Source organism: Coenobita brevimanus, chromosome 57 (genome assembly GCF_032717465.1).
Source record: "Coenobita brevimanus isolate Jiangsu-jjx chromosome 57, ASM3271746v2, whole genome shotgun sequence".
NCBI classification, from domain to species: domain Eukaryota; kingdom Metazoa; phylum Arthropoda; class Malacostraca; order Decapoda; family Coenobitidae; genus Coenobita; species Coenobita brevimanus.
The window spans coordinates 40,011,856-40,025,604 of NC_137010.1; the positions used below are offsets into that span (position 1 = coordinate 40,011,856).

Below are 13,749 nucleotides of genomic sequence, written 5' to 3' on the forward strand. Positions count from 1 at the left end.
GTATCTACGCCACTATAATCCGTACATCTTAACTGGATGGAGATTTTCGTCTGCTTGCAATGTTTTTTTTTCTTCGTAACTCATTGGCAAACTCTTGCACTACTAGGGTCCTGCTTCCTTCTCATTACATTTTATCGTTGCTGTCATCATATCCTACTGCTAATCCCTTGTTACAGCTCTCCATTCAAGTTTGAGAGATGTTAAATTTAGGCCAAGTTAATATGGACAGAGCATAACCATCAATAATAACAAGCCACTCATACAGCTAAGTCAGGCATCCATCAGATTATGCGTTTAATTATTCACTCGTCCAGCTATCAACACATCCAATGAGGTATATGTTATTTACTGCTCATTAAGCTTAACACATCATCTATTAAACCCCCTCCAACCATCCATGTAAATACTAACAGCTATCCAGATAAAAACACTGCCACTCATTTTGCACCCACCATCACTCTTCCCAACCATCTGTCCATGTGTTAGCGTGTGTGCGTGTGTGTGTGTGTGTGTGTGTGTGTGTGTAATTCACCGGGTCGGTCAGGATCACTTGATGGTCGTGATCGTCAGCATTTTACCCTCCCGGAAGGGAGCTGAGAGCTCATATAGTCCGATCTAAGGGCAAGGCTGCGACCTTCACACACCCACACACCCGTCCCCTTGCTCAAGTGTGTGTATGTGTGTGTGTAAACCATTCATCCCCTCAGTCACCTAATTATCGGCCTATAATAACCGTCCATTTCCCCACCTTACAGTCTAAACAACCATTCATATTAACAACCATTCATATAATTAACCATCCAGCCATCCTACTATCCACATAAGAACTATTCTGCCATCAGCCAATACGAGTATAACCATTCCTCACGTCAACCATCCATTCATCCCTCTCTCCAACTACCCAGCCATCCCTTCACCAGCCATCCAGACCACCCAGCCATCCACTCTACTGATTCGCGCTTCCCCAGGCTCTGTGTTCTGCCCGCGGACGTTCGACGGGTGGTCCTGCTGGAACGACACCCCGGCGGGTCACACAGCGTCTTCACCCTGTCCGTACTTCATCACCGGCTTTGACCACACACGTAAGTCACTTAATCGTATTCTAGGTTCCATAGGAGGCTCCTTAACACCTTTCCCGTAGCGATTTCTCATGCATAAGGCGCCTTAACATTCTCTTGTATGCTTTTTACATTTCTTTAATATCGACACGGTTTGCACCAGTAACACAAAATATTATGCTGATATGCAGTGTGCGGAATAAATAGCTGAGGAATAAGTGTTATTACTACTTCAAGGCCACGTGGAATGCAGACCATGCTCTCCACACCCACTCATGCTTCCGAACGATGCACGTGTCAGGACACTAAGATATCATAACACACTACATAATAGCTGGTGACATATATGCTGTTAATATGCAATATAGAGGTTTGAGGAAAGTCGTGCCTAAATTCGAGAGAGCTGGAGGAAACAGCAGTGGAGATTCTAGCCAGGGAATTTCGCACACAGCACATTATGAAGTCATGGAAAACTCACACCACACACCTGATGGAAGAACACCACACACATACACGTGCCCACACACGTGACCCAACTAGTCACATAAAAGGGAAATTGGAGAGACAGGGCAGAAGGGGATGGGGTGCAATAGGAAACAGGAGAGGCACGGTGGGAGAGGCAGGAGTAGAGGGTACGGCGTTAGCTAGCGTAAACCACCCTCACCTTAGTACTGCTTGTCAAGATAACTCCCTTCAGAATAAAACTACAATCAAACCCCAGACTCATCTCTATTATTTCTCCTGCCGTCCACGACAAGACCAACTTGAAAATTCTCTCCTCTTACAACCTTATATCTAACATTTTTGGAAACCCCTCGGCTACGACTACTAGATTTTGGAAATATAATAGCTAGTGACATACGTACTTACGGTTGCAGGCATTAATAGCAAAACATTTTTGCCAAACAGTTATGAAACATTACAATACATTCTGAAAAATATGTTTGGCTCCAAAAATTGCATCGCTGAATTTCGACAATCAGTGTTCACTGTCTCGTTACTTATCGTTAGAACATGAGTGGGTATTTATGTTCCCGGCTATATCATTCTACACTCCAATCTATTTTCCTGGGTATTTATTTATATGAAAATCTGCTTAAATCCACCTTGCTCTCTCTCTCTCTCTCTCTCTCTCTCTCTCTCTCTCTCCACACTTACCTTTTCCTTCAACTGATTAGCCCCTTTGGCCCGACGAAGTCATTTTAACTATATTCTTGTATCTCTCTACCTCCTAATGATTATATTCAGCCTGGGGCAGACTTTTCCAACTGGGGAGGTTAGCTGCACCTTTCATTAACCTCTTTACTGGCCGTGGCTCTCCTGATCTGCATAAAACTCTCTGGTTCCAGGAAGGACAAACAACAAAAAGCCATCTATTTGGAGTAAACTAGCTCTTCACGTCATTCATTTGTTCTTGCCGCTGTTCAACGATTTTATAGAATTAAGAGACCTTTTGAGCTGTGGACGCAGGTCCGAAAATCGCAATGGACGTAGGTCCGGAAATCGTCGGGACACAGTGGCCAACACTGGCACCATTTTTTTTTTCAAATTTCGAAAATCGATTTCTTTTTCTTACCAAAATGAAGAGAAACATCTGGTTCTCCTGGCAATGCAATGTTTAGCTCTTAAACCCAGCTTGTGCTTCGTAATGGAGAGCAAAATATTTCTCCAAATAACTGCCAACATACCAGTGAAAACTAAGCAGATGAGTGAAAACTCATCGCACTATGAAATATCCATATTTTCACAATTAAAAAAAAAAAAAAATCATTGCTGCTGTAATGGTTTGAAACGATTAGATATGTGAATTACCAATAAAATCAGAACATAAAATGAGCGGTTTCATAAAAAACAGATAATTATTATGAATTTCTTTCACATTTTTTATGGTTATTGTGTTTATGCAAGTATCGAGTTACTCCTGTTATCTGGGTGGTTTAGTTTGTTTACAGAGAGGGGCAAGAGATGGTATATATCTCTAGACTCTAACCAGATAAGGGTCTTCCTTGTGTACACAGGCTGAACCGTAGCAGCTAAAATTTGATAAAACCGGTGATTAGTACCGTGATTAGTACCTCGCACGAGAGGATTAAGATGAAGGGAAGGGAAGGTTTTATATCCACATATTCACCATGAGAACGCCTCATATGTTGCTGAAATGTTTGTTTATCCAAATTCCAATCCGATCCATCTAGCAAGCACTCTGCCTGTGGCAGTTTCATCCGTTTGTTTGTCCACAAGATATCTTTAAAAGTTATCTGTGAATTTCAGTGAAACTTTGTGGATATGTGTGTCATGAGCCAAGAAAGAGTTGGTTGAATTATAGTGGTGATTTGATTTTGAGTCCCTGTTTAGGGCTACTTTTTGTGTGTTTGTCCACAAGATATCTCAAAAAGTTATTTATGGATTTCAATAAAATTTTGTTGGTACGTCGGTCATGGACTAGACAATAGTTAATTAAATTTTAATGGTGATCTGAGCTGTCTGGTGTAGACGTTGGTGGAGGTATGCGCTGTCTGAGTACATTTAACCGTTTTATTTTTTTAGGTGGGGATCCCCATCATCCATTCACTCGACGTAGTGATACCCCCCTCCCTCCCTCTCTCTCTCTCTCTCTCTCTCTCTCTCTCTCTCTCTCTCTCTCTCCAAGGGAGTCTACACCGACTGTCAAGATAAAATGGTTTCCTGTTACCCAGAAAATCAATTACTACTCTACGTGGTAAGCATAACCCAATGATCCCTGGTGGTCTAGTGGGTTAAGGCACTCCAGACGGATGGAGCCTATAGGTGTTTCGATATGAAGGATGGTTGGGGTTTCTTGCTCACGTACTGTAATGTCAGTCAGGGATGAATAAGGCTGGTCACCCATCCTTAAATATCGGGCTGAGTAGCCAAGCCTCTGGGCCCCTAGACTCCTGTTTGTATGGGGCACACTGGGATGATGATGATGATGATGATATGATGATGACTTCATTTTAGTAGAAGAGAGACTTTCTGAACTGACAGGGCTACACGTGGCCTTCATTAAACCTTTGCAAAGAGGATGCTCTCCAGAGCTGAATAAAAAGGTCAGGTGGCAGCAAAACAAAAAGATATAAGGCTTTTTCATACAAAGTTTAAAATATAGCTTCACTCTCTCATGCTCGAGACAATTCTTTCTTCTATTTCTGCCAACTTCATCTATTTTTTTATTTTAGCTGAAAGTGAGGATAGAAACTGAGAGTGGTTTATCTTGAACATTTTCCTAGTCGAAACAACGTTAGTAGTCCACCCACGAAGATGTCAGATAGATTAATTTAACCGAGAGAGATTCATGGGAGCCTGAATTTTCTACTATCGCCAGTAACCCTTTCATCGTGAGGACAACCCTAATATAAGTGCCTTTCCGTTAGAGCCAGATGCTTTTATTAAGCTGAGGATAGTCGTAGGAGCCTAAATGTTAGTATAAGGTCACCTGAAAGTCGTAGAAACACATTCCACAAAAGATAGTTCCATAGCACCTCTGCTCACAAACTATAAACAGTAAGCCAAACCTTTGAAGGAATACACTTAAAAACACCGGCTTCTCACAGCATGGGCAAAAGGTTCACGCAGAATGACTTGTTCCATTCCTATGGTTTGGAGGGATCACGCTTCAGATTGCTGCTTCTGCCTGACAAATATAAATGGTATAACATCAGAATCCAAGCATACTATTAAATATCCCAACTTACCATCTGCTATGAGGCCAGTACCTTACAGTCAGGAATTACCTGTGCCAGAGCCTCCAAGAAAAATGACACTGAGTGACGATGAGTCTGGTGATGAGATAGTAGACCAAGTAGAGGACAATATGGATCCAACATTTGAAGGAAGCTGTTCTTCAAATGAACCACATTTGCTAAGTCAAGGAGACCTTTGATCTCGTTCGCGATTTAAATTCGTCTAAGAAGCAAGCCAAACTTTTGGGTTTCAGGATAAAGGGCTGGAATCTTCTCCAGAAAGAAACTAAAGTTTGTTTTTGTCATGATCGCCATGACGTTTTCTCCCTTGAAGATGGTCTGGTGTTTTGCAATGATGTTCGTTTTGTTATGGAGTCACTTGGCTACGAATATAACACAGATGAGTGGCGCTTGTTTATTGACTCATCAAAAGTAAGCTTGAAAGCTGCTCTACTCCACCACGGAAATAAGTTCCCCTCCGTTCCTCTGGCTCACGCAGCTAACATGAAGGATTCTGATGATAACATGAAGTTTCTTTTGGAAAAAATTAAGTATGGGAACTTTACGTGGAATGTATAGTATGTATTGACCTAAAGGTTGTGGCACTTTTACTCGAAATGCAACTTGATTTGCGAAGTTCTGTTGTTTCCTCTGTGAGTGGGACAGCCGGGACAAGAAAAATCATTATGTAAAGAAAGTGTGGCCAAAACGAACATCACTGACTCCAGGAAAGAAGAATGCTTTCAATCCTCCTCATGTTGATCTTGAGAAAATTTATCTGCCTCCTTTTGCACATTAAGCTCGGGTTGATGAAGAACTTCGTCAAAGGTATGGATAAAACTGGCCCTGGATTAACATATTTGAGGAATAAATTCCCCTGAATCAGTGATGCAAAAGTCACGGAAGGTATTTTTGTAGGACCACAGATTAGGAATCTCCTTCGAGATGAAAAGTTCGATGAGGAGCTAAATGATGTTGAGAAAACTGCATGGCTGTCACTTGAGAGAGTTTGCAAACATTTTTTCCGAAATCACAGATCAGAAAAGTACTGTGCTGTAAAAAGATCCGTGGACTTCCTATAAAGCTTTGCGGTGCAATATGAGTCCAAAAATACACTTTTTGGACTCTCACGTAGACTTTTTCCAGGAAAATCTTAGGGCAGTCAGTGATGAGCACGGCGAAAGATTGCACCAGGTCATTTTAGACATGGAAAAGTGGTACCAAGGAAAGTGGATCCCCTCTGTGTTGGCAGATTAGTGCTGGAGATTAAGGAGGGATGTTCCTGAGGCCACATATAGCCGAAAATCATACACTTCTACATTTTAGGGGTAAGTTATTTAAGCGTAATACCAGCCTTATCTATGAATGAGTAATATACACTTGCTCTGTCACTTAAAAACAATGCCTGATAGAAAATATCTAAATACAGATTCGAATTCAGCGTAAACAGAACTATAAGGTTCAGCTATTTTAGTTCGTGGGACAAGAAAAGTTAAAATTTTATTGATCAGTGCAATTAGTGCATCATCGCGTAGGCTGATTAGTGTAAGCAAATACCAGGTACCGTTGCATCAGCTGATTATACGCCAACGAATAATACGTGGCAGAGACACATCAGGTGAGTAGAGTTTACAAACTTCTAGTACAGTGCAACCACATAAGGTGACCAGTGTAAATTGGTACGAGGTGCCATCCCATGTACTGAATATAAGTAAACAGCTCACAAGTGTCGTGTAAAACATGTTCCAAACAACAGGAGGTTATTCTTGGGCTAATTATGAGTAATGAAAGCCTATTATCCCTGATCGGATTCTCAACAGTTGATACAGTTTTTGAAGTTTTATGGTCAAAATTGATATTATGATTCATTTGCAACGTCACTGCCGACTTAAGCTCCGAAAAGAAAGAGCTGGGCCCTGGTTTATGAAGTATTTATTACTATAAGAATTTGCCCACATATAAGTTTGCCTACATGTAAGTAAAGAGTAGGTAAGAGATGGGTGAGAGCTAGGAGAGTTAGGTGTGGCAGGGATGTGTTGAAAGTGAATGAATTGGATAAGAGAGAAAATGATAGAGTATCAGGAGAAATTGAAAGATGAGTGGAACGCAGTGAAAGATCAGGAATATGGCAATGTGGAGGAGGAATGGCAGTTGTTTAAGAGTGCTGTGGTGGGGCATGCAGAAGAGGTGTGTGGTGTGAGACGTGTGGGTGGTGGTGTAAGAAAAGGATGTGAATGGTGGTGCGAGGAAGTAAGTATGGCTGTGGCTGAGAAGAGACGTGCATATGAAGTGTGGCTGCAGAGGAAGGATGAGGTGTCATATGAGAGGTATAAGGAAAGGAGGAATAGGGCGAGAGGGGCTGTGAATGATGCTAAAGTGACAGCAGATGAGAGGTGGGATCGGCGGTTGGCTGAGAATTTTCAACAGAATAAGAAAATGTTTTGGAAGGAGATGAAAATGGTGTTAAAGGGAGAGTCTGGGAAGGAAGAACGAGTAAAAGCAGAGGATGGAAGGATGTTAATTGAGGTGGATGCAGTAAGGAAGAGATGGGCAGAGTATTCTGAAAGACTGTTAAATGTAGAAGAGGAAAGGGAGGCTGAAATTGTGGCAGATGGAAGGATGCAAGGAATAAATGTGTTGGGAGAGTTGAATGATTCTTTGATCACGAAGGAGGAAGTGCAGGAGGCAGTAAATGAGATGAAAACAAGAAAAGCTGCAGGTATGGATGGGTGTGCTGTGGAATGCCTGAAGGGTGGTGGAGCAACTATTGTTGACTGGTTAGTAAGATTGTTGAATGTGTGCTTTGTGAAAGGTATGATTCCAATTAACTGGGCAGTTGGTTGTGTGGTCCCATTGTATAAAGGCAAGGGTGATACGTATGAATGTACTAGCTTTAGGGGTATAAGTCTGTTGAGTGTTGTAGGTAAGGTGTATGCTAAAGTGTTAATTAAGAGAGTTAGAGAGGGTACAGAGGGAGTGATTGGTGATGAGCAGTGTGGCTTTAGGAGAGGGAGGGGATGCATGGAGCAGATGTTTGCTGTGAGACAAGTGTGTGAAAAGTATTTAGCTAGGCAACGATGTGTTTTGGGCGTTCATGGATTTAGAGAAAGCGTATGATAGAAATGATAAGGAGGATTTGTGGACTGATTTAAGATTGTATGGACTTGATGGTAGGTTATTAGAAGGGGTGAAAAGTTTTTATGTAAATAGTAGAGCTTGTGTAAGGGTGGGAAATACTGTGAGTGATTGGTTTCCCGTGAGAGTGGGGCTGCGACAGGGATGTGTGATGTCGCCTTGGTTGTTTAATATTTGTGTGGGTGGTGTTATAAGGGAGGTGAATGCAAGAGTGTTAGGTGGAGGTCTGAGTCTGGTGAATGTTGATGGTAGAGAGTGGAATCTGAAGCAGCTGCTGTTTGCAGATGATACTGCACTGGTGGCTGATTCAGAGGAGAGATTGAGACAGTTGGTAGAGGAGTTTGGAAGGGTGTGTAAAAGGAGAAAATTGGAAGTAAATGAGAATAAGAGTAAAATGATGAAGTGTACGAGGTTGCTAGATGGTACAAGGATGAAAATAGTTTTGTATGGTGAGTTTTTTTTTTTTTTTTTTTATGCGAGGAAGAAGGAACCAAAGGCCATGAGCCCGCAGTAACAGTTCCCTCCAAGAGAAAAACAAAATACAATATAGAGCCAAATTCAAGATCCGATCATTTTGAGATGCCTAGACACACTGCGTTTGAAACACTGGAGATCATAGGCAGCAGGAAATACAGACAGAGGGAGACAGTTCCAGAGCTGACCTGTTGCATAAATGAAAGACTGGGAGTAACGGTTAACTCTTGCATTAGAGAGTTGGACAGAAAAAGGATGAGAGTTTGCTGCCAGACGGGTGCTACGCGCCCGTCGTAGAGGTGGAGGAATGCAAGCAGACAGTTCAGAGGAGCAGTGACCATTAAAGTAGCGATAGAAAAAGAGATAAAGATGCAACAGTGCGACGAAGAGACAGAGGTTGAAGGGAGTCAGTAAGAGGAGGAGAGTTAATGAGACGAAAAGCCTTTGACTCCACCCTATTGAGAAGAGCTGTATGTGGGGAGCCTCCCCACACATGAGAGTTGTACTCCACACAGGGGCGGATAAAACCCCTGTATAGAGTCAACAGTTGTGCAGGGGTAAAGAAAGAGCGGAGTCGGCTTAGCACACCCAATCTCTTGGAAGCAGATTTTACAAGAGATGTAATATGATCTTTCCAAGATAAGTCCCGAGTAAATGAAACCCCAAGCATGTTCAAGGATGATGCAGGATTAAGCTGAATATTATTAAACATTAGTGGGTATACCCGTGGAAGATTTTGTCGGGTTGATAGGTGTAAGAACTGAGTCTTAGATGCATTAAAGACAACCATATTATTTTTACCCCAGTCAGAGATACGAGCCAAATCAGACATTAGGTGTGCCACAGCCTCATCCCTTGCTTGTTGAAGTAACTGTTGAGATGGGCGTTGCGGGAACCGAATGGAAAGGTGAAGGGTGGAGTCGTCAACGTATGAGTGGATAGGGTTAGATGTACAGCTTAGAAGATCATTGATGAATAAAAGGAAGAGAGTTGGTGATAGGACAGAGCCCTGAGGAACACCACTGTTGATAGATCTAGGAGAAGAACGATGGCCGTCTACAACAGCGGCTATAGAACGACCAGAAAGGAAGCTAGCGATGAAGGCACAGATAGAAGGATAGAAACCGTAGGAGGGCAGTTTGGAAATTAAAGATTTATGCCAGACTCGATCGAAAGCCTTTGAAATGTCAAGTGCAATGGCAAAGCTTTCGCCAAAGTCCCGAAAGGAGGATGACCAGGAGTCTGAAAGGTAGGTGAGAAGATCGCCAGTGGAGCGTCCCTGACGGAACCCATACTGACGATCGGAAAGAAGGTTGTGATAGGAAAGATGCCTTAAAATTTTTCTATTAAGAATTGACTCGAAAACTTTTGAAATACAGGACGTTAAAGCAATTGGACGATAGTTGGAGGGTTGAGAGTGGTCACCCTGCTTGAGGAAGTAGAGTGTTTTAAGTATTTAGGGTCGCATATTGCTGTGGATGGAAGAATAGATGCAGAAGTGAAGTTTAGAATGAATGAAGTAGGAAAGGTGCTGGGAGGAATGAAAAACGTGTTAAGATGTCGTTCGCTTAGGATAGATGTGAAGAGAAGGCTGTATGAGGGTGTTGTGGTACCGACTACGTTATATGGGGCTGAAACATGGAATATGTGTGTAACAGAGAGGAAAAGTTTGAATGTAATGGAGATGAGGTGTCTGAGGAGTATGAGTGGAGTGACGCGTATGGATCGAGTGAGAAATGATGAAGTGCGAAGGAGAACTGGAGTTGTTCGGGAGATGGCTGATCGAGTTGAGCACAGGGTGTTGCGATGGTTTGCACATATGGAGAGAGTGGATAATGAGCAATTGGTGAAAAAGATAACCAGATCTGATAAAAGATAACCAGATCTGATGTGAGAGGTGTAAGGTTGAGAGGAAGACCACGAGTAGGATGGATGGAGAGTGTGAAGAGAGCGTTGGATGCGAGAGGGATATCTGTTGAGCGAGGAAGTGTGGCTGTGTGTGACAGAAATAAATGGAGAGAAATTGTGAATGAATGAATGATGGCGCAGCCCTGACGGGATATACTCCCGCATTTGGTCTGATCAGCTGATCAGGTCAGGTGCGTGTAAGGGGATGGGTCTATTATGATGTGGCAAGGGTAAACCAGCTTTGCTGTCGGGCCCTGCTGCGGATGTCACTGATTGCACTGCGCAGTTGACCCTCATGCGGTGTGCTGCGGTGAGGATCTGTCCCTTCTCCCCTTTGGGGCTAAGATGCGAATGAATGTGTTTGAGCGGATGAGTAAATTGGGAGTGTGTCGTCCTGTCTAGGCTACCTCCCTTTCCTTGTGGGAAGCAGCCTAGGTATATAGATAGATAGATTGTAACTTCCTGACAGTTGGCACAGTTTTCTTGCGGCAGCCACCATACAGCAGATACCCTAAGGACAGACCGACAAAGGGTGATGCAGATGCCAGGGAAATTCTGTATACCTGCCTATACAGAACAGATACCTCTTGAACCCAGGACTGGAAGGGACACCTTCACGCGATGGCACCAACATAGCAAGCAGTTGCCGCATACAGAAATGTCCTTCATCTCTCTCCACTGTCCCTAGAACAGAGGATCGTGAAATGCAGGAAAATGGGTTCCTTTAGTCTGTAGTCCACCGGGTTCTCGTCCACAGGAGCCTGGGGCCACACCAGCAACGACAACCTCTTTATGTGTGTGTGTGTGTGTGTGTGTGTGTGTGTGTGTGTGTGTGTGTGTGTGTTAGGGTGGCCATTTCCAAATTTCCAAAAAGGACACTGCATACTAATGATATATATATATATATATATATATATATATATATATATATATATATATATATATATATATATATATATATATATATAAGCCGGACAGTCCAGCTTTTGAGCAACCTGTCCTTCATCAGGCGCACCCTCACGCCTGACGTGCATTTGTCCTCCTTTTTTGCGGTGTGGAAAAAAATTAAAAAGTTAAATAAATTACCCTAGGTACACACTACCCTACACACACACAGTAATGCCTATCAATGAAACTAGGAGGAGCTTCTCAGAAGAATGCACAGCTATGTACAAAACATTTCTGACCACCAAAAAACTCTTGGAGATGGCAAGCAGAGGTCAGAAGTACTAGATAAATAGACAACCAGGCAATCAGTGGTGAGGACATAACTAACTGTAGTTTGTGTAGTAGGGTTTATTTGCACTTTGTCATGGTTTTATTAGAAGCGAAGGTTATTATTCATTTCTTTCAATTCTTTATTTTGAATTCGAATACACACACACACACACACACACACACACACACACATATATATATATATATATATATATATATATATATATATATATATATATATATATATATATATATATATATATATATATATATATATATATATATATATATGCGTGTGTGTGTGTGTGTGTGTGTGTGTGTGTGTATTCGAATTCAAAATAAAGAATTGAAAGAAATGAATAATAACCTTCGCTTCTAATAAAACCATGACAAAGTGCAAATAAACCCTACTACACAAACTACAGTTAGTTATGTCCTCACCACTGATTGCCTGGTTGTCTATTTGTGGTACTTTTGAACTCTGCTTGCCATCTCCAAGAGTTTTTTGGTGGTCAGAAATGTTTTGTACATAGCTGTGCATTCTTCTGAGAAGCTCCTCCCTAGTTTCATTGATAGGCATTACTGTGTGTGTGTGTAGGGTAGTGTGTACCTAGGGTAATTTATTTAACTTTTTTTCTTTTTTCCACACCGCAAAAAAGGAGGACAAATGCACGTCAGGCGTGAGGATGCGCCGGATGAAGGACAGGTTGCTCAAAAGCTGGACTGTCCGGTTTAAAGCCGGTGTCGTATGCACGTAGTGACATGCTGGAAGTTATCGCTCCGTTTAGTGCGTATGTGCCGAGCGCTCTTTTTAGCTTCTCTTTTGAAAGTATTTGCATGATATCTCAAATTTTGTGCCATTTATCAACAACATTGTATGAAATAAATGTGTCAGGAAGATAGTTGGATGTGTTATCGACCTGTAGGTAACTATAGGTCGATATATGGATATATATAAATAAAGATATACATGTATGTTACAGGCAGATTGTAGAATTAGCCATTTCGTGAATTAAGGTTAGTTTACTTTAGGTTTATTTACGTTAGGTTGATCTAGGATAAGGTTAGGTTAAGGTTTGGTTAGGTTTGGTTAGGTTAGCTTATTTTAGACTAAACAGAAAAGGGAACGGTAACTTCCAACATAAAGTCACTCCGTGCATATGACACCGGACGTCTGGCCACCCTAGTGTGTGTGTGTGTGTGTGTGTGTGTGTGTGTGTGTGTGTGTGTGTGTGTGTGTGTGTGTGTGTGTGTTCTAGTTACCTACAGACGATGTTACCTGACTTAAGACTTCTTGTTGTGAGAATCAACAAAGGCCGTGTTTTATTTTTCCCATTCGAAGTCTGTCTTTAAGCTGAGTAAAATCGTCTGGTGGTGGCAGAAATAAAGTATAAAAGTTGTCCCCGTACTGAAAGGGTTAATGTGGAAACAGCTGGAGTTGGACTGTTGGGGTAAAGTTCAATCTCATTACAACTTCGTTCATTAATAAAAAATAATGGCAACTGTACATTTTCATGTTTAAGTAATCAGGGTAATGATCATGGTTGCTCCCTCCTGATTAATTGTTTACATTAATCAGCTGGTGCGACGATGCCGCTTCTTTGTTTACAGAGATCTGATGAGACGGCGTTGCCAGGAGTTTCCTTGCATCAACCCCTTCACTACGGTGACGTGCCCTGTATCTTATTTTCGCTATCTCCAGACGATGCTTTCAACTCTTTCAGTTCGGGGACGTCATTTCCATTCTGTTTTTGCTACTTCCTGATTTTTCAATTCAAGGAGCTCTTTCAAGCCTGAATACAGTCTTCATTAATCACTTCACAACATAGTACGTTTTTAAGTCACATACAGTCCTATGGAAGTGGCAATAATAGACCGAAAATACGTCATCGGATTGAAAGTGTTAAAGTTTTGAGGGTAATTTTCGGACTGGAGGAGTTAAATTTGTAGCCTTGATTAATACCTACACGACTGGGAGAATCCTAAGCTGAATACAATCGTCCACCAGGAGCAAAGCAGACGCCATCGTACTGGAGTGTTAAACCAGCTGTTGTAATGATGTCACTTTGTTAATGACACTGATCGGCTGATGAAAATTTGTTAATAATTTGCAAATCTTGTATTCTGTGGTTGTCACGGTGCTTTTTTTTTTTTTTTTTTTTTTTTTGCAGAGACCACATGGGTTATGTATACAAGGTGTCCAGGGACTTGATGCACTAACTTCAGGGTGTAATTCTAGAACTGAATATTAGTTT

The 13,749-nt window shown here is 41.8% G+C and overlaps 1 protein-coding gene across 1 annotated transcript in view; it reads left to right on the top strand.

The window, feature by feature from the left end:
* LOC145401971 (calcitonin gene-related peptide type 1 receptor-like) overlaps positions 1-13,749 on the top strand; it is a 128,877-nt gene that overhangs the window by 9,245 nt on the left and 105,883 nt on the right. Inside the window, exon 3 of the mRNA XM_080274075.1 lies at positions 843-1,082. Within this exon, the coding sequence (XP_080130201.1) occupies positions 843-1,082 (240 nt within the window). The remainder of the gene's footprint in view (positions 1-842; positions 1,083-13,749) is intronic.